This window comes from Acanthaster planci, linkage group LG18, assembly GCF_054643075.1.
Source record: "Acanthaster planci isolate LZ-2023a linkage group LG18, COTS_SCS, whole genome shotgun sequence".
Taxonomy (NCBI): Eukaryota; Metazoa; Echinodermata; class Asteroidea; order Valvatida; family Acanthasteridae; genus Acanthaster; species Acanthaster planci.
In genome coordinates, this window is record NC_141794.1 from 12,599,889 (window position 1) to 12,621,245 (window position 21,357).

The 21,357-nt window shown below is 41.9% G+C and overlaps 1 protein-coding gene and 1 long non-coding RNA gene across 4 annotated transcripts in view; one reads left to right on the top strand and one right to left on the bottom strand.

Annotated features, from left to right (window-relative positions):
• Positions 1 to 13,338, top strand: part of LOC147796245 (uncharacterized) — a 40,639-nt gene extending 27,301 nt beyond the window's left edge. For 2 of the 3 annotated variants that reach the window (XR_015428252.1, XR_015428250.1), the window contains exons 2-6: positions 7,915 to 8,019; positions 8,630 to 8,703; positions 10,067 to 11,035; positions 11,808 to 11,972; positions 12,549 to 13,338. This is a non-coding gene — a long non-coding RNA (uncharacterized LOC147796245). Of the gene's footprint in view, positions 1 to 130; positions 257 to 2,201; positions 4,980 to 7,914; positions 8,020 to 8,629; positions 8,704 to 10,066; positions 11,036 to 11,807; positions 11,973 to 12,548 lie in introns of those variants that run through there. The other variant, XR_015428251.1, reaches the window with a different exon arrangement.
• Positions 3,771 to 20,723, bottom strand: LOC110978757 (uncharacterized). Its single transcript, XM_087148462.1, has 21 exons — positions 20,309 to 20,723; positions 14,868 to 15,038; positions 14,275 to 14,415; positions 12,308 to 12,610; positions 11,800 to 12,027; positions 11,521 to 11,607; positions 10,721 to 11,008; positions 10,059 to 10,286; positions 9,768 to 9,866; positions 8,930 to 8,995; positions 8,600 to 8,659; positions 8,094 to 8,217; positions 7,923 to 8,005; positions 7,459 to 7,692; positions 6,975 to 7,085; positions 6,364 to 6,551; positions 6,022 to 6,144; positions 5,818 to 5,929; positions 5,551 to 5,650; positions 5,098 to 5,197; positions 3,771 to 4,918 (listed from the first exon to the last, which is right to left on the bottom strand). The coding sequence occupies exons 3-21, from the start codon at positions 14,396 to 14,398 to the stop codon at positions 4,853 to 4,855; spliced, it is 2,724 nt and encodes a 907-aa protein (XP_087004588.1). The 5' UTR covers positions 14,399 to 14,415; positions 14,868 to 15,038; positions 20,309 to 20,723; the 3' UTR covers positions 3,771 to 4,852.
• Positions 20,724 to 21,357: the final 634 nt, after the last annotated feature.

Sequence of the window (21,357 nt, forward strand, 5' to 3'; positions counted from 1 at the left end):
AGGTTTTAGTAGTGGTTTGGATCATGTGACCAAGGCAGAATTACTTCCTTCTATGTTTGCAGTTAAATGGTAATCAGGAAGAAGCCTTTCAAAACCCTCTCGTTGAAGGGGAAGTTCAGCGAAAATAATTCTGTTGAAATGTTAAAATCGCAGTGGAACGACACTTCGTAAATGCCACAGGGTACGTGAACATATAACATGTGAGGGCGTCAATTTATGGAAGACTGAGGACTATGGCTGACCTTTACATATTAGGGTGCAGTGTCCCAATTCAAGGAAAATTCTCCGCCAGGCCGAGGCGCAGAAAAAGTACCCCCAGAGATTGTTTCGAAAAGAGGGGTCTGTTTGGGCCAGGAAATGGTGGAATTGTGTCAGTATGGCCCAGAATCATCTCTGTAGATTCAGGGGCACCCATCTGGGGGCAAAGCAGACAAAAATGGGATTGAAAATTAGTCAGAAGAGCCCCAGGAAGGTGAGGGATGTCATTTGAAAAATGGCCGCTGGGAGGGCTTGGCAACATTCACTTTTTGGGGGGTGAGTTTGTTTTGGGCGGATAATTAAAAAATTCATTGGTTAACCTACTAAAAATTGAAAATCAAATGAAATCTGAAGGACCAAACAGCACATTGATTTTTGTTTGAGAGGCCTCAGGGACTTCAGTTGCCTGCCATGGGGCTCCAAACTTGGTTGATTTTACACTATTTTCAATGGAGCTTGAATTAGTTCAGTGCACCCTATATTGCCAAGATGGCGGCGTCCTGGATGTCATGGCGGTTGGATTGAAAAATCATTTCTCACGTTTGCGATAGTTACACCAGTGGTGGAAAGACCGGAACAAGCCAGGGATAGCAGTTTTATGAATTGTGAGACATGAGAAACATTTGATTGTTGGCAGCAACACTCCACTGGTAAATACCCATGCAATCATGTGGAAATTCTGAAAAACAATTAACTCTGTCACTGTTCATGCTGTTTTGCGTGTAATTTTCAAGAAATCAGCAGTGACCGAAGGACTTGATGGTTTCCGTGGGCCAACCCTAACCGAGCTTAACCCTAACGGAGGCCAACCCTAATGACGGCTAACCCTAACGGAGGCCAACCCTAATTATGAAGGGTAACCCTAACAGGGCCCTAACCAAGGGTGGGGGTACTTCCTCGATGGTCAAGTACAGCCCGCGCACCAACTGACCAAGCTGTGGATATATGCGCAGGTGACTGAAAGTTCGAAACACTCTCCTTGGTGGTTTGTTCCACTCTTGTGTTGCAAGTGCCCTATTTTGGGCTCAGGTTTTCAACTCTTGGGCTGGAGCGTGTCAACAGGAATAAATTCTACGTAGAGCTTTCATGTCAAAGCATGGCTGAAGTTTCATAATTTTCTTGTATTTGATCTCTGCTGTTGGTAGTGTATGGCCAAAGCGGTAACCCTTCCTTATCAGTAGGACATGCTAGTTGAAGCTATTCATGGGGAAAGGTGCAATTTTCAAATGCTGATTGGACATTCTTCTGTTTGCACTATAGTAGAAGTGTACATGTACAGTGTATGTATAGGCAGTTTGTGCACATTTGCTATTGGCTGACCTTGATGATTTACTCCCCATAGCACAGCCAGTCGACTTTTTTTTCCAATTTATTTTCAAAAATTGAGTTTTTTGGAACATTCTCAACCATTCAGCATTGTTTCTGTGTCAGACTGTGAAAAAGGGGTGTATATAAAGGGTGCAGTGTCCCAATTCAAGGAAAATTCTCCGCCAGGCCGAGGCGCAGAAAAAGTACCCCCAGAGATTGTTTCGAAAAGAGGGGTCTGTTTGGGCCAGGAAATGGTGGAATTGTGTCAGTATGGCCCAGAATCATCTCTGTAGATTCAGGGGCACCCATCTGGGGGCAAAGCAGACAAAAATGGGATTGAAAATTAGTCAGAAGAGCCCCAGGAAGGTGAGGGATGTCATTTGAAAAATGGCCGCTGGGAGGGCTTGGCAACATTCACTTTTTGGGGGGTGAGTTTGTTTTGGGCGGATAATTAAAAAATTCATTGGTTAACCTACTAAAAATTGAAAATCAAATGAAATCTGAAGGACCAAACAGCACATTGATTTTTGTTTGAGAGGCCTCAGGGACTTCAGTTGCCTGCCATGGGGCTCCAAACTTGGTTGATTTTACACTATTTTCAATGGAGCTTGAATTAGTTCAGTGCACCCATTAAGCACAGGTCCTGGGGTGTGCTGGCTCTGTGCCCTTCCCCAGCATACACATCATGCCTATCCTTTTGTTTGCCTGCAAACACTGTTTTCTATAGTCGTTGACTCTCACCCAGCCGTTGTTCTGTTGCTCCTTTTTTTAATATTCAAAAAGGTCACGACCGAATGCGGAAACACATTTTGATAAGCAACCGACGCTTGTCTTGGCGACTGGTACGTCATTAACCTGGACGTATTCTCTACGCAATGCACTAAACATAACAGAGGCTGCTCTTATTGTATGTTTCAATTACATTTACATGGTATATTTTTCTCTTTTGTTATTCAACTAGACCTGCACATGCCTCCTGTGACAACCAGGCGCGTTTAGCACGCTTGACGGTAGAGATTTCGAAAGACCAATCTTATTCATCTTTTCTCGTTAACAAAAGCTTGTCATTTACATGTTATTTAGTTAATCCTAATTAATGCCTCTTCAAAACTAAAACTAATAGGACTACTTCTCAGTGAATGATTCCGATCGTTAAAAGTTTAGAAGTATACAATTAGGCCACAGAATCTTCAGTTTCGATGGACCCTTTACATTGAATAGGAGTCTGTTCAAACGAAGCTGCTTTTGCCAATTCATCGGTTCGTACTTGTTGATGACAATTATATAGGTTATAAGGACTTTGAACGTTTGCAAGGCTAGCGTTGAATTTGTTTAAGAAGGTGGTGTTATATGGTTTATTTTCAAGAAATTGATATTGAGTTCTGTAACCAATTATCGTGGAGAGTGCGTACAGGACGGCGCTGTATGCATGCACTCTATTCTGGTGAAAGCAACTCTGGATCGGAAAGCAGTTTTGCGAAGACTAGAAAGGAGCCGGGCGCAAAACAGATGCAGATTATGTTCATGTACATTCATTGTACAGAAAGCCACGACGGGCCTTTAGTGAGCGAGCATGCACATCAAAAATGCCGGCCGTAATTGACGTCACATGCATCACGCCCTGTATAGAGAGAGTTATGGGTGATATGAGTGGTACTATCCGCTCCGAGTGGGAACACTCGTGCATGTTGTCTCCGGTCCAGCTGCTTTGCAGTTACACATAAACACAGCCGCGAAGGCCTTGACGAGAGGCTAGCTGAATACGGGCAACGAATTTATGCTGCAGTGAAAAATGATCGTATGTGCGCCGAACGTGTGCAGGAAGCCGGTTGGAAAACCTCTCACGAGCCTGTCGTGCTTTCGCCGGGGAGGCTGCATTTCAACTTATGGCAGATTGTTTTAAACAAACTGGCGGTGTATATGCGCCAGTGCACACGGACAGTTGGTATACAATAGCCGTATACTTGACTGTGCAAAAAATGAAAGGCGCCGAAGCTATTCTCTCCATAGAACTCTGATCAGGCTAAAATTGTAGCGTCGACGGAGCCCGTCTCTTGTGTCACTGGAAGCTGTTTCTTTTCTTTCGCAATACCTGATAATGTTACAGATTCTAAAAAGCGACGCCATCGGTCACATTGTAAGCTTCTTTTCAAAAATGTTCCAAAATTTCTCAAAAGATAAGTCATCTTTTGCATAGAGACACATAATGACATTATGATAAGTGTGTAATTTATGTCAACATAAAACACAAAAACATTTCATAACCATAACAGTTAGAAACCTTTTGAGTTGATCTTTAAAAGGCCATCTAGGCAAGTAACATCAATTCTTATGCTCCGTTAGAAAGCGCAGAAAGGACATTTAATGTCCAATATAGCTCATCTTTACAAGGGCTGATAATTTCCTATTAATGTCAACTAGAATACACCTTACAATGTGACAAAAATCTATATAGAATGTCCATTATGATACACCGTTAAAAAAGCTAGTGCGGTAATAAATGTCAATTTTATACAATAGAAAGGGGGCTTAGTGTTAAGAGGTACCGTTAGATACAAGTGGACGAGTCCGTAGAATGTACTACATGCATGCCATATTTAGATAATAGGCTATACATGTATCTGTGAGAGTAAGACATTCATTAGGACTGAATTATTACGTTTAGGCATAGCTTTTAGTAAGAGCTTTTTCTTGCGGGTGAAATACACTGTTGTTCCCCCACTTTAGGAAGCGATTTAAGGGTTGGGTTGAGAAGAGCAGGTGAATTTAACCAATTAATACCAATATGGAAAACTTCACATGTTATGTTAGCGTAACATGTCTCACCCGTGGGACATACATCCACAATGTATTGAACAGTATAACTGATACACTTAGTTTATACCACGCGTGTAATTATCTAATTACGTTTGCTACATAAAGCAATTATGCAAAGGCATATACCGTAATATGCAGACTATAATTGTGTGCTATACCAATATGGTTTGTAATCTTGATAGGCCTATGATGTTGACCTACATCTTACTACAATTTTGTAAGTCTGCAGAGGGCCAGGCGTTTTAGACGTTCTTTTGCAATATATCACTGGCCTTAATGGTTAGTGAAAATGACTGACACCGTATTAATGGATTGATCTTTCAATGGTTAGTATTTATCTAGCATCAGTTCCATTGTCTTTCCAAGAGCCAAGTGTTATCTCACTTTTGAGTCAGTTATGTCATTCGTGTTTCAATTTTCATTATGTTTGGTGAGATGTGTTCGCACTTCATGTGTCAGACTTTCTCGTTCAGTCATGAATGATTTCTGTATCATCATAGATGCTTTCGTCGATGTCGTCGATAGTTACATACCCCTGTAGTGTAAAAAACCAAAGAACAATGCAAGATGATGAGTGATCAACAACAAACTAACCGGTGAGTCTATTTATGAACGGAAATGAGAAATTATCGGTGATGCTTTTTCATATTTTGTAGGATCGATTTGTTTGATTGGTTAAAATTCTAGTCCCTAATGTGTTCTTGCATGATTTACCATTTCTACAGTTAGTAGTCCCTCCAGCTTATCCAGAACTTCTTGAAACGTTGGTCTCAACCGTGGGTCAGCGTGCCAACAACTCCGCATGATGGAATATCTGTGGAATAGTGGGAAATAAGAAGCGGTCGGCTTAACAGAAACGTTACCGTGTATGTTCACTCGAAGTAAAACGGCACAGATGTAGTAATTCTTTTTCACTATGCCGTTCTTTTTAATTAGATGTTAACAAGGAAGAGTTTTTACTTCAGAAAATAAAATAATCTCTTCTGTAGGCTTTTGAAATTTCTAACAGCATGCTCTCTTTGCCTTAATTGTACTCGATTCTCAATTTAATATGCAGATTTAAAGACCTTCTGGGATTCAGTAAATGCTCTTAGATGGCTAATTTCATAAGACATCTATTTTATCGTAACTGAGTGAAGGAAAATGGGCCAAAACCTCAGTACATACAGTTGTGTGTTACAGTTTGTTGGTCTGGACATGCGGTAGCCTTCACTTAGCTGGTTCACCATGTCCTTTGCAGTCATAATGTGCGGGTACGGACGGGCACCTGTCATGAGCACATAATTGCAATCAAGTGTTTGCATATTCATATACATGTACGTCCGGTAACGTTAGCGTATCTATAAAGCTATAACAAATGTAAATGACAAATCTTTAAATATCACAAAATTGAAGTTTCCAAGTCTGGTTAAGTATTCTGTTCAACTGTCTCACCAAGTGTGACGATTTCCCACATCAGAATGCCAAAAGACCACACGTCACTCTGGATTGTGTATACGTCATCAAGGAGAGATTCCAATGCCATCCAGCGCATGGGCAGTGGACCCTGTCATGAAAACGAAAAAGCTATAACTTACATCAGGGTAGATCTCTCAGCTCCTTCTCGAATCACAGTGTTGGAAGGGCAAGAAACGATACCTTTGATCCTTGCCGGTAGACTCGGATGTTAATGACGTCACGGGCGAGTCCGAAGTCAGATACCTTACACACCATATTGTCGTCCACCAGCACATTACGTGCAGCCAGGTCGCGATGAATGCACTACAACCGAATAGAGGAGGAGGGAAAGAAAGATGATTTAGATATTGTGAATTCCACGGTTGTCGCATTGAACAGTTCAAATAATCATATGTATTTTGTTGTTTTTTAAGGCAGAGTAGGCCTTGAGATAAAGCCCAACACTATCCAGGCAACTTGATATTTTGAAACCTTGATGAATTTCATACCCTATCATTTAGAGTCTTTCTCGTAGATGCCTACCTTTTGAGACGCTAAAAATGTCATTCCATCGGCCACGTCCCGGGCAAATTTGAGCAATCTCAGTGAGAGTGAGCGACTCGGGCCAGAGATATTGGCGTAGCGTCCATTAGTGTTTGTGTTCCTGAATCCCATCAGAACTTTCTTGAGGTCTCCCTTGCCAAGATACTCCAAGATGATATAGATAGGATCTTTATTGAAGCACACAAAATCCACAGTGATTATACATTGAAAAAACTGCAGCTACAGGTACGCACTTTCCTCTTCCTTTCCTGCTGCGGGGAGTCCAGGGACATCACATTTTGGGTGCGAAAAATTGAACTCTGACAGTATTTCTCGATAATTCTTTTATAAAGCAAAATATGATCTTTTTCATATTTTGGGCCTTAGCAAAATTCCCTTCCAAGCAGGGACAATGCATTTTGTGGTAAAGTTAAATTCTGGGGGTATCTCTTGGCAATCGTTCAGTGGGTAATCTCTTTAAATTCTTGAAGGTTTCTGTGCCTCACTTTGAGTCTAGCTTTTTCAGTTTCTTAAATTCTGCACTGTGCAGTATTCATTGTAGGATTAGACTTGTCTGTGTTCAATAATATAGACTCTGCTTTGAGCCTTACCTGCCTCTATGCAATAGCCAAGTAATCTGACAATGTTTGGGTGAGATCCAATCTTTTTCGTAATGTCCAGCTCCTCAAGTAACACCATCTTGGCCTGTCTGTCAGCGCCCTCTGTCGGTTGAAAAGGAAGTAACAAGTCATGTAATAATGTAAAGAGCACCTTCTGGAAAGGAAGTAATGAGTTAAAATTATCAAAATGTTACAAAGTATGTAAAAACTGTATTTGAAATATTTGAATAGACTTCCCTACTGACGTGGTCTAAATTCTGCGTACGTTGATAAACCTTACCCCGCTATACATATTTCTATATCTTTCTAGTCTGAAAGAAATGTTAGCCTAAGTGTTGGACAGTTCCTTGAGGATGGTACCTTCTCTATGTATTTCAAGTAAGGCACAAATGTTACCTGTTTTCGTGTCACTGCCTTTAAAAATATGAAATAGAATTTGTTGTTTAGAATCGTGTATACATACAAGGACACTTACCCTTGATTGTTTTGATTGCAACTTTGCTTTGTTTTCCAACTTCCTCGATCCCAAGTGCGGTGCCCAACAGCACTATCCCAAAGGTACCTCGACCTATCTCGCCCTCGATTTCCACGAGATCTCGTGAGAACGAGAGATCGGGGCCAGTATTGCCGTATGCCACCTGCACAGATTTGTCGTGTTCTGGACAGTAGTCTTTCGCTGTCAATGTGACCATTGCGGTCAACGGGATATCTGTTGAAAAACCAATTAAGATATCTAATTGCATTATATCTCTTCGAATCGATTGATTGGATTAAGTGCCAGAATCAATAATGCAAGATTTCTCCATTTCTTCTGTTGGGTTGATATGTGTAATCATTTCTTTATTGACATAAGCATGCCTATATCGCACATATTTACATATTTGTGAATTCATTGCCCTCGTTTTTTAAGTCAAGTTTCCAATTTTTTCAGTTATGCACCTGTAAGATGTTCAGCTGCCCTTGTTGAAGAAACCCGACTATCTCCTGCCAACGATTCAGACTGGTGACATAACTCGCGTGTGCTAGGAAAGAAAAGGCAAGATTATTAGTGTGGTATAGTGGTAAGCCTCTGTGCCTGAAATTTATACCTGCTTGGTGACACCGTCTCACCTGTCATTCCTGACCAACTGGCGTTTATGCCACCTCACGAAAACTACTATTACAGCAAGTGCTACCAGTCCAGTGATGAAGCCCGCCACCAATGATACGACAAACACAACACGATCCAACGGTTCTGCAGGAGAAGACAGTGCCATTTGTCTTAAATTATATGCTCACTTTGCACTCAATGGTGCTGCCGAATCATAAATATTAATTTTGTGCTTTAAATTCAATTTAAAATTCAAACAATTTGTAATGGCAATTTTGTGTTATAGTTGAAACCTTTGGATATTTATTTACATTTTTTTTAAATTTAATTTGGAATTAATTGCTATTAAATGTGTTAGATATCTCCTTATTTGGTAAGTATGGTATACTTGCACGTCTTTTTGTTGCTGTATTTGCACTGAGGGTCTCAGTTGCTGTATTTGTACTGAGGATTGGGGTTTACCTTCAATAATTAAAGATGACGTAAATGAAAAAAAAAGTGTGTAAGAGTCGCTCCACCGACTTACTGTCTCTTTTCTCGTTCTCTTGTGTTTCAGGTACTGTCGATTTTACCATTGTCGTAGACCCTGCAGGTAACACACGTTACATGGAAAAAAAGTTATTACTCAAGGTAAGAAAACACAGTATACTTACGCATAATGTCATGTCTAACCCTGCATTCACAGCAAAAGCTTGTTATGTTGACAAGATTTCTTTGGCCTGAGTGTCTGTAGCGACAAGAATTCAGTAAAAACGGCAGGTATTCGTAGCTTTCCAAGAGCTGATGAAAAATAAAACCCCTTGCACCGATGGGATTCAAACCAACCAACGACTGCTTACCAGCGCAAACATCTTACCTTTCGACCACCGAGATAGTCTGGTTCGAATCGATACAGCAGGGGGAACCGCAGTTGACAGCTCAACTGTTAATGGAATATAATCAGTATCGTATCAGTATGGCATAACAAGTGCTAGTTTATGTACCATGACCAGAACCCAACATATACCGACACATGCGTATCGACTGTTTTCAAAATTACAACCTGGTCGTCTGGCATTATGAGCCTACGGCTGTCTTGTCAAAATCTTATATCACTATGACAAACGGGACTTGTTTTTTGCTCACAAGAGCACTATAGCAGTTCTGTTGATTGTGACCAGAAGCCACGCATCGAGTGTTTTCAGGGCGGAATTTGGTAATACCCTCAACAGTCGACTATTAAAGCATGGTTAACAGTTGGCGAAAAGAGCACACTTTTTGTGGTCCTCAGTTTTGTGGGCCTCCTTCTCGAAAACCCTTTCAGTTGTTTTCGAAGGTGTGGCGCATATCACGCTGCTATCTGCGGTGAAGTGGCGTGGTCAAGTCAACACCGTATGCCGCGCGAAGTGTGTTTTATTGCGGTGGAAGCTACCTGTCTAAAAATTGTTCTTCGTTTCCGAAGGCGTCATAATAAGATCCATGTTTAGCGTCTTTGTGTGTTGAAGTTTACTTACCTTGACATGTCGGTACCGAGTCACTCCACATGGCGTTATTGTAGCCCGTGTCTATGCATTCAATGGACGAGGCTCTCGTGAAGAGTATATCCAACGTCGCACGAGAAATCCACATGAGTCCCGAAGAACTTGGAGTTTTTGAGATTGTAAGACAGTGAAAGTACAATTAGAACCCTCTTTCTCAGAAGGGTACAGACTCACCGTTTTTACTTGAGGGTCTTTCAGTCACCGTTTTTGTAGTGTTTTCATTGGTTCTGCTGCTCTCTGCTTGAGTCTGCGTAGTGAAGTCAACGACTGATGCTGGAATGTTATCGAGAATGGGAATGGGTGGTAGAAATGTTGTTAGTCTTGCATACAAGACGCAAATGCGCAGACAAAATGCTACAATTATGAAACTTTTAATCCTAGCATTTGTTACCACCACTCGTTATTTTTAAGAGCCCCCAAACACTGAGACCTTCATGTAATTCACATTACTTTCTATATACGCACCTTCACAGGTCGGTACAGAATCACTCCACGTGACGTTGTTGTAGCCCGTGTCTACGCATTCAATGGACGAGGCTCCGCGAAGAGTATATCCAACGTCACAGGAGAAATCCACACGAGTCCCGAAGAACTTGAAGTTGTTGAGATTGTAATCCAGTGAACGTGGATTGGTGATGGTGTGGTCTCCGTTGGTCGGTGGTCCAATGTCATTACTGCACACGCCTTGGGATACTGAACGTGAAAGAGGGGAATTTTGTGATAGACACAAAATGTTTTTCCAAAAGCTTTGAAACAATATAGGCCTACAATAGTATTGATAGTACAGTATTCATCTAACAGCAGATCAATTCAAGAGAGAGACTAAACCAACTGTTTCAGCTGGGTGCCTGGTTGCGCATGCTTCGGGCCGCAAACGCAGAGACCAGGACCTGTAAACCAGGAGCTGACATTGTGACTTCGAGATCAAATGATATCAATATCGTTTCAGTGCAGATATCAGAATTTATATCACTGTATGATGGTATTGCGCAAATACCACACAAATCTGAGAGAGGAGGAAGAGAGAACGTCATGGAGTTCCCCATCTCCATTCGTATATGCCGTTCTTATCCGACCACGTCGGAGTATCACACTTAACATCAGCTCTTCCTTGTAAGATGTCTTACTTCTGTACAGAGACATTCTTCGTGTGTCCCCACATATCTGGTTGCTGTTACCGAGACACGAATCTTGACACTGAACCACTGGTCTTTCCTTGGCTGTGTCGTAGTCTTCGCCGCAGAAACACAGACTCTTGTCGGCCAGTCCGGCGTAGTTGTGGCTGCTAGATTCGTCCTCGAGACATTGTTTGAAGCACCACTCGCTGGATTGGTCTTCGCTGTGTAATGGCCCTATCGGCAGGGCATGACGACAAGGACTCTTGCAGTCAAAGAAGCAGCCCAGATAACCAGGGGCTGGAACCAGTTAGAAATCACATACATGTACATGTCACAACCCGTGTTAGCGTTTGTTACTGCAACGTTCAGTCTGTTCAATCCGTCAATCTGAATCTTTGAATTTTGTTTATAATACATTTGGAATAAAATCTGGTACACTGAGACGTGAACCTAATTTGATTTCTCCATACTAAAGACAGTGTTGCCATACCTCGTGATTTGGAGCAAGCTTTTGCTTAGTTACACAAGAGACACGTTGAACTAATGCATGTACACTGGTTTCAGTGGAAAAAGAAGGGCTCAAAAAACCAGTCCATTCCAGAGACAGTGGTCGCTATGGAAAAACTTGCCCCGAATCATGAGGTATAGCAACTTTAGTCTTGGGAATTAAAATTATGTTTTGGTACAATCAGATAACTCAATGTACCGGTTTTTATTCATATTTAAGTCGCAAAAGTCCTATTCACGCTGACCTTGGTAAATACTCAAGTACAATTAGAACCCTCTTTCTCAGAAGGGTACTGACTCACCGTTTTTACTTGAGGGTCTTTTTGTAGTGTTTTCATTGGTTCTGCTGCTCCATGCTTGAGTCTGCATAGTGAAGTCAACGTCAGATGCTGGAATGTTATCGAGAATGGGAATGGGTGGTAGAAATGTTGTTAGTCTTACATACAAGACGCAAATGCGTAGAGAAAACGCTACAATTATGAAACTTTTAATCCTAGCATTTGTTACCACCACTCGTTATTTTTAAGAGCCCCCAAACACTGAGACCTTCATGTAATACACATTACTTTCTATATACCCACCTTCACAGGTTGGTACCGAGTCACTCCACGTGACGTTGTTGTAGCCCGTGTCTACGCATTCAATGGACGAGGCTCCGCGAAGGGTATATCCAACGTCACAGGAGAAATCCACACGAGTCCCGAAGAACTTGAAGTTGTTGAGATTGTAAAAGAGTGCAGGCGGGTCGATGATGGTATGTGCTCCGTTGGTCGGTGGTCCGATGTCATTGTTGCACACGCTTTGTGATACTTAGCATTAAAGAAAACAATAAGGGACATTTTGCTTTTGACATGCGTATTGTATCAGAACCTGTTAAAACTCACTTGCATAGAAAAATACTGATTTTGCATGTATCATGTCATGCAAAGAGAACTTACAGTATCTATAGGATACACGGGCACTTTGCAGTATGGGACACTGACTCAGAGAAATGTGTTGCGTTTTAAAAAGAGATGAACTTGCAAAACCCCAAAAACTTCAGCCCGCGTCCCCTCTCCTGTAGGATTAGAGTAGGCTTGTAACACATACTTTGGTACACGGATATCCTGCTGGCGTCTCCACAGATCTGGTCTTGGTTTGCCCCGCACCGGTCGTGACACTCAGAATCCGAGCGTCGCCCGAACCTGCCGAAGTTTTCATTATTCCCGCAAAAACATTTGTTGGCGAAATCCAGTCCTGCGTACTTGTACCTCCCGCCTATTCCGTCTAGACATATTCTGAAGCACAATTCAATGTATTCAACGTCTACATCTCTTATTCCTGTTCGCAGAGCACGACCGGAGCATGGTTGACCCCCAGGGCAGTCCACAAAGCATCCTAAATAACCTGGAGCTATAATAACAAGGAATCGGATTTCCTTTTTTTTCGTAATTTCGTAATTGTAATTTTAAAAGGCACCACAGAGTCTGTTTAAATGTTCAAGAAAGTATAACAGAATTACAGCCAAACAAACAACTCTTTGCGATTAGCAACTTTCAAAGTATATGTCCTCAACCGATTTCGATATGATTATTATAATCCTGGAACGTGTGTTTGTCTGTTATTTCATGAAAGTGGTCACGACGTTTCTTAACCATGGTGATTTCTAGGGGATGCCCCGGGGTGCACACATTTGGGGTTGGAACCCAAAAGTCGGGAAGGTTGAACATATATTGGATGTGCACATATCAATATTTCAAAATGGGGGCAAACGCCCCCCCCCCCTTTACACCTTGCATAATTGTGTGTGTCACCCACGGAAATCGAGGGGCTCCGTATATCTTTAGCATGAATGGCGGGCAAGCGAGGATAACAAGAAATTTCCCCCTATCGTCAGTGTTTAGTGTGTTGCTCAAAGCACCTCGAAAATGTGAATGCAACAGTAGACCATAGGGGCGAATCGTAGTGCAGTGTGCCACCATGAAGTGGCCGCGGAGAGTCCTTTATAATCAAATTTACAGTCAGCAGAAGCGTGGCTGACTTGCTGCATTTCAGTGTGTCAGTAGACAATCTAGGGAACTTAATGATGGATTGGGACATTCCATTCAACACAGAGAATAAAAGATTAATTAAAACTACTACTCAATATACACTTAACGAATCTTCTTGTCTGACGAACAAAATATTCAAGTTCCCTACGTGCAGCCGGCGAACAGAATCAATTCCCGCCTTGTACTTGGAAAAATGGTCTTTCTTTGGCAGCCTCCTAGTGGCACATTGTATTTAGAATAGCTCGTGTTATCCTCAAAGGGAAACGTATTGTCTTCGATCTCATGAGGATGGTCGTTCAAACCTGAGTGCTTGCGTATGGGACCCAGATGCACTGGTTTACTATGGCACCCAATCCGACAACATACCCGCAGTTTGTAATGCACGAGGCGTTTACAGCAACATGCCCCAGTGCGAAACCTGCCGGTAGTACATTATCATAGGGCCTTTTCGAAACCCCTGGATTCGGCTTAGACTTCAGTTTCGCTGGTTCCAGCCATTTTGAAGCAGCGTTGGAAACCACCTGTTCAAGCTCTGACTGGAGCCAGCGAAACTGATGTCTAAGCCGAATCCACCTGATGTACGTTGCAGCTTCACAGTGTCAAAGAGGGTCTTTGGCACAAAACGGGTAAAAGGAATATGGTTTGGCTGGCCAGCGCGCTGCAGCGTGGTGTAATGAGTAAGGAAACGATTAATTTTCCGGATCGCAGTGGTCTAAAGAGTTCTTTTCCATTCCTCCTTTTCCGTTTTGACATTTTAAAAATTGTTTTGGGTCTATTTTGTTCTGGAAAAGGTCATTTTTGAAACAAATTTACAGCCTTAATTCGTAATGGAAATTCGTAAATGGCTCCACCCATTGGCTGAAACGTCCATTGAAAAAGCACGGGATCGAGTTAAGCGATTTCTTGGGGAACATTTACCTTGGCAACTGGAAAGGGCGAACTCGGTTAAAATATGTCAAATTGAAAGGGACGTATATTAACTTCAACTGTTCAATGTGCAAGCCAATATGTCAAAGGTATACCTACCGTTGGGTTGTTGCTCAGTTGGTACCAGAAGGAAATATAAAGTCATTACCCATAGAGTTAAGGTGGTATATGACAGATGTTGGAACTTCGGTCCATCGCTCCGGTGTTTGAGTGGTAACGTCATAACTGATCTACAAGAGTCTGTTGCAAAAAAAATCACTGTTAAGAAATCGGAAATTCCATGGCTGAAGACCTAAAGGCATTTTGAGTGAGTACATTTATGTTAATGCAGTGCAGTTCTTTACTGTTGGTTTTTATGCAATGAAAATGAGATGGCTTCTTTAAAATGTACACCTGCAGCTGTTTGAGGTAAAACATACGTTATTACAAGATAACTGTGGTCCATGAGAAAACATCAGCGGGTTTGAGGTTGGATTATGGAGCACAGCTTGAGCCATACACAAGAGCAATGGTGCCCTATACTTTTGTTTACGCCTTGTAGCTTATCGGCAAGAACTTTTCGGTTAAATGCAAAAGTCTCTATCAAACTTCATTGGTTGAACATACAATGTACTTAGTTGCCAGTCCAGAGAGAATTAACTACATTGTACATGCATAAGTAAGCAATGAAGCAATAATTTAACTGAGCATACCTGTTTCGCAGCAGCCAGCTCAAAGACGACAAGTTTCAATTACCGCGCTTATAAATGCATGTCTGAAGCCACATAACATCACCGTCACGACGCACCATGTTCCTGATGGCAGTCCAGCTGAATGGACATGGAATGCTTCCATCACATCCGTTACCCGTACTTCCTCCAGGTCTGGAAAACAGACAGACGAAAATAGCTTCAACTACATAAAGAGAAAAAAATGACAAGAATTTAGCTTTGAATCATGAATATCTTACAGTTGTTGTTTTTCCTGTTTCCTTGGTTTTTGGTAAAAGCATTGTCTCCAGCAATGTAAGGAAGAAATTTGACAAATGCAATGACCGTGTCCCACATGAACAACCCACCAGAATTCCAGGTTTTCCCTGAACACGCGTCATTCCCTAAACTTACATTCCAAGTAACCTGGCTTCCATGACTTCTTTGGTGTGAATCAGCATGTGTTTGCAGTCTGTAACCAGGTACATGTGGCATGGAAAAGATCGATACTTACAATTAAACTCGCCTCACACTCCAAATTCCATGAAGTGATGTCAAGAAAGTTACGCCTCCCTTATGTGTCATCATCTTCTGTGAAAAGCTGACTACCCTTTTGGTCCTGACTTTTCTTTTGTGTCATAAATATCCAGACATAGCCACAATCGGTTTTTGAAGATAATAAATGAGTTCAGAGTAGGCCTACAGAGTGTCTCCAATTTAGCCGAACTCAGCCGATATGTTTCTCGATCATCTGCATCTATTCCTGCGTTTCAACCGCTTCATCAGCAATAATTATTTGAAAAAGATTTCATCTACAGGGCTACAGTTACAATTTTTTAGGACAAGAAACTGGTTGTGTGATGGACAGATGCAAGTTGTTTTTGCTGTTAAGTGACTCGGCGACTTCTGGTGACCGTTGAGTCACTACATGGTATGAATCTTCTTAATGAAACAAAGTTATAACTGTATTAAGTTATAACGTTTTGAGTGAAAACACGTCTGAAAGTTGCAACTTTATTTTAACAGGGATTGTAGCAATTATCTATGTTTCAAGTATGACACGTTCCTAGATTCAAATCCGCCGTGTACTTCAGAAGATACAAAGCTTGAGGTTATGCAACGCTTAATGTGGTGCAACTTGACCCCGATGCATCCTCGTGACGTCACTTTAACATCACAAGTGTTTCCATCTATGACACGCTCCTGTCTTGGTGCGTGGAACGTATCAACTGAATCGGTATATTACTTTACAATATAAAGAGCCTTGAATGGTGCCTAAGTAATGAAGCATGCTCCTTTAATGAGCCAATTCGGCATCAACAAATTTAAACAAAAAAAGGCTCTCGTAAAGAAAGTGCGCGCATGAGTCAGCATTTGGCTACGCTGATAGGATAGACTATCGCCCGCTTGCGTAGCTGTTTCTGAACTGCCCTGTACTTAGCATGTGTTGTTGACACATCGAACTGGCTAATTGAACGTTTTAAAAACACTAGACATTTACTAACCATGATACAGACGGTCGCTTTTCACCAATCTTGTTTTGTCTTATGGCGAACTTTCATTCCAGTCGTACACAATAGGCCTGCAAAATTCAACTTTCGGGCGTCACGTGCCAAGTGATGACGTCATTACAGAAATCCTTGGGTTGAGGTAAATGCCAAGTTGGCAGTCACACTTACCAGGGAGGTGATGAAATGTTTGAGTGGACAGATCAGTTCAAGATGGAAATACCAGTTGGAGTGTAGAAATTTTTTCTTGGTGTTTTGTAATTTTGCAGTAGGCTTTTTATTATATATTCACAAAAGGTTAAATAACCTAAACGACATGTCTTTCTGAAACCGAATTACACCATTTTTTTAGCTTTTAATAAGTTCTTTATACTAAAAAGGTGGTACTCAGAGGCAGGTTAAATTTTAACCTCAAAACCATATTAACCCCCATTCCACCACCAGGTTCATTGACGTTGTATAATTGGGCAATGCAAAATTTAATGTTTTTTGTCTCTTAGTTCAAAAGTGTCCTTAACCCTGATAGCTGTCAGTCCGCACAAAACTTGTGGTTTCCCCGTCTCGTGTTGTGAATATCCCGTTTCATTCCTTGAGTAAAAACTTGTTTTATGGACCCAATGCCTACCAGTTTGAAACAGGTAGGTCGAATGAGGACTGCATGTGGTCTCAGCCGTAATGACTGCCTATGTATTAATCAAAGAGGAAAACAAGCTGTACTTTCGCTGCACTCCAGTGGCCAATACAGGGTTAAATATACTTGCAGTCTGTATATGACACTAGCACAAATGAAAGGATCGCAAACGTTTTCTGTTCGCGTATTGGGGGAAACGTCTCATATTACGTAATAGCCATTAAGAGAACAAAATAATACCCAATTCGACGAATATGCCGAAACAGCTAAAACGTGCTTTACGTACACAGACCGTCATGAGGAGGTCTAATCTCGGACACTTAGGCAGACAGAGATAGAAAAAGCACCGACTCAGAATCGAGCATATTTTCTCAGGTTTTAATTGACCCATCCAGCAAGCCCCACCCACTACGCACGTGGCGCTCAGAACGTGCTCATCAATGCCACACTACATACTCCAGCTGCACGCAACATACGCGCATGCACGCATGTTTGATTTGAGAGCATGCTTTTCGGACATAAATCACGGCTGCGACCGGTCAGAAAAAAACTGAGGTGGGGCTCAATGGTATCCACTCCCAGCACAGACAAGAGAGAGCCTATTTTTACAAAGCCAAAATGGTCCTTTGGTAGAAACTAACTGCGTGTGCGTGCAGGACACACTGAGTACGCGCGACCAATTTCTGTTGAGATGTATGGTTTTTGCGTGTTCGCTCAGTGTGTGCACGAGCCCAGTGGAAAATCTTCCTACCAGCCTGTCTTTTCTTTGCCGGTGAGGGTGCACTTCAACTCGCGGCAGATATGCTCGTTTACACCGCCACGTTTGCGTTGGCAAGTGTGCCCAATGGAGCTGTAGCTAAGTAGGCCTAATGTAGTCGACCGCCTTAATGTGGACAGTGACTAACAGAGTCTAATGACTTACAAGTTCCGACTTCCAACAATTCTATTTTTCATGTATTTACTGTTTTGCCGCTAAAAGGGAAGCGGGCGAGGGCACTAAAAATTGTTTTTGTCCTTCGACTCCAGATATTCTATCGATATGCAAAATTCTTTCGAGTTATTTATTTTAAGAGTTTTTAACAATACAAAATCATACCAGCTTTCTGCCACTGCTGGGTATGATGTGGGGGATAACTGCTCTGATAGACACCATTAGGCACCACCGGAGAATTAACAGCAGATGGATATTCTCGGTAGTTGATGTGCAAAAACAATCTTCATCACATTCCTCGACAGGGATTAATCGTGATGGCACGGCCCAGAAACATGTGAAAGAGACCATTAAAGACCAGTGAAGTGCCCACTGCCTGCGTGATTCAGCTTCGTAGCCAGAGTTCTAGAACAAACTGTCCCAGCGGAAATTGTACAGCCAAGTTCATAATCAGCAAATTGAATCATGTTTAATTTAGTGTCTGTGTGTGAGCTTTCGAAGTGCTCCCACACAAAATTATGTATGCTGGCACTGTTCATACCTCTCTAGCTCTCCCCTCAGTGCCGTGTACTATTTTGCCTAACGACACAGAAATAAAGTTTCGTTTATCAACAAAATAGCTGACTATAAATGAAATACGCCTAAATCGAACTGAAAAGTTGAGATTTAAAAAGGTTTGACGATCTAAAAGAAGCACTTTTTGCTGCAAGTTTCGGAATTTCGGACATATGACTTTCAGTTTTAGTGTCGACTGGCGTCAAACACCATCTTTTCCTCGACATCTTGCGTGTTGTCGGCAACCGTCAAGAATGGAAACAGGAACTTAGTCTCCCAAGAGTTTTGTTAAAGCCATACTGGGGCAACAGTGTGTATAATTCGATGTCTTTGAAGTTGAAGAGTTCGAAATACATGCGGTAGAGCGTCCGGTGGATGAATGTTTGTTTTGCCACAATATAAGTATAACATCTGGTATGTGTCTGTCTGATAGACCAACACATACACCCCCCACTTCCGGTTCATTCTTGTCTGACTTCCTATCAACTCTTTCACGCCGGAAACCAACCGAGCCTGCAGGGTGCGCTGTATCCGAGAATAACGTGGGACAAGTTTTCCTGTAATTCATGTTAAAAGTCAGTGCAAACTATAAGAGGTCCTACTGATGATTTTTCTGACGCAATCTTTCTGTGCCGCCTTGCATACCACTTCTCTGTATTTAAATTGTGTTATATCCCTTAGAGTAAGGCGCTTTGAAAGGTGCTCTTTAAACAAACGTTTGAAGTTATCCATGCTTTGCCCGACAACTCAGGCATCATTGCTGTGATGCATATCAGAGAAGACTGTATTCTGTTTCTTATGTTTCTCTATATTTATGGAAGCTGAGAGACCTCCCTTTTCGTTATAAAAAACATCAGATGTCGTCGGGTGGGGGTGGCTTGGACTGGAGTCCCCCCCCCGTCCCTGGTTCCTTACAGAGGACTGAGATAAATGGATATGTTAGAGCTAGTGTAGACCACTCTCAACGTGTACGAACGGCCAAAGTTTGCAGAAATATACCCTTGTGGTTGGTTTTCGATGTGTCTCCATTTTTTTTTCAAAATGGATATCTGTCTCATTTTTTTAAAAATAGGATTGTACTTTAATTTAGCATTTTATAGTTTGAGTAGCTGATGCTCTGCGTGACATTTTAACGCGTCATGAATTAAAGTTTTAAGTTTGTTTCGACGACCAGCCATATATACATGTAGTTTTAGCAACTACCTGTAGGAAAAACATGATTGTGACGAAAAAGAAAACAGGCCCTTGTTTAGGCTGTAGCCTTGTATCTTTGTATTGTCAGAAAAAGAAGGGAGAGAATGAAAACCAGGGAGAGGTAGTTAAGCCCCCCCCCCCTGATGAACCGCTGCATGGCTTCACGTAGAAAAAAACTACCCGATAACGTTTGATTGCAGTTCACGCAATGTCAACAATGTCGACAGCAGTTCTTTCAACGGAAAACCGTGTCATTGCGCTGCACCAAAGTCTTTTTACGGCACATGAATTTATTCGCCTGTTTCTGTTTTAAAAATGGGCATTTCAGCCATTGAAGGATACTGACAGGAGTTAGTTTGTGTTTTAAATGTGACCCTGAGTTTAGGGGGTCAATAATTGGTAAGAGGGTTAGAGAATACGGAAATTTGGTTGCGGAGGCGTTTTGTTCTGGAAGGGACAAGGAAACTAACAGATATTTCTTTCCTGTTAGAACAATAGTTTGAATCACTGAAAGAAACTCGTAAAACCCATCAGGGAAAATAACTATAGGATTACTGAGTTTCGTCATCACATTCAGTTGAGTGAAACAATGAGACCTCTGAGTAAAAAGAAAAAGTATACATACCGGCTCCCGGACGCCGTTGATGAAGGACGGTCGCTATAACAAGCAATCCACATGACTGTCAAGCGCAGCCAGGGATTATAGGTGTTTGATAATTTGTGGTTGAGGGAATACCGGAAAGCTCGGGGAAGACCCTTGTGGCAGAGGACGGGGCCGAGGAACAATCAGTATGCAACCACAGAAATATGCAGTAATTGTTAAAAGTTATAAATAGTAATAAAAGTGGAAAGAATGACTAGACAAAAAGGGGAAAAAAAGATGTCAACCGATGTGTCCTTCCTGTTTCCTCTGTATGTCCAACCATGGGTTGAATAGCCTGGAGACCGATGGGGTCAAAAGCAGCGGCGTGTTCATTGGCCAAACCCATGCATATCAGTGAAAAGGGAAAAAGGCAAGTTAGCGATGTGGAAAGACATAAATCAAACATTTCAGGGGGTGGTAATTTATCATACCTGTGACACAGATGAGGACTGGGCCATTCTGCAATTAATTTAGTGTTTATATTGACAAATGACATGCTAACACACATGGTCGTCGCCGGAGGCCAGGGGTTCTATCTCTACCGGAAAAGCGGAAATTATAAGACAAAAACCAGGAGACACAAAAAGGAAATAAAAATCACCGATGTGCTTCGAAATATCTTAGAAAACCTGGGTAGAACCTCCACCACAATTATTTTTGCTGGATGACTGCTGATAATGCCCCTCAGGAAAGGGGCTACGGTCATGTTCATGCACATTTTGATTAACTCGGTAACTATATAAAAATATTCCTGTACAGGCCCAAGACTCAGAGTACAAGTTGTACAACTGAAAAAAATCATTGCTGTGATAGACATTGTCTTCATTATTTTGAAAAATGTACGCGGCCCCAAATGCTGCGAAGATGATGAAAATTTAATGGTTCAATTTTGCCTCTCTTAGACAGTTGCAGACGGGAACGATCTCTGCCAGCCTCACTCCTCTTTACCGAAGAGGGGGTACTTCTTCAATGGAAGGTTAGGTGTAGGCATTGTATCTGGCAAAGGTGCATTCAGCGAACACGTGTCTGGC

Coding starts and splice junctions, on each gene's coding strand:
- LOC110978757 (XM_087148462.1), bottom strand. CDS start 14,398: ATGACGTTACCACTCAAACACCGGAGCGATGGACCGAAGTTCCAACAT. Junction 8,218..8,599: donor AGAGAACGAGAAAAGAGACA/GTAAGTCGGTGG, acceptor CTTCTCCTGCAG/AACCGTTGGATCGTGTTGTG. Junction 7,693..7,922: donor GGCAGCTGAACATCTTACAG/GTGCATAACTGA, acceptor GTTTTTCAACAG/ATATCCCGTTGACCGCAATG.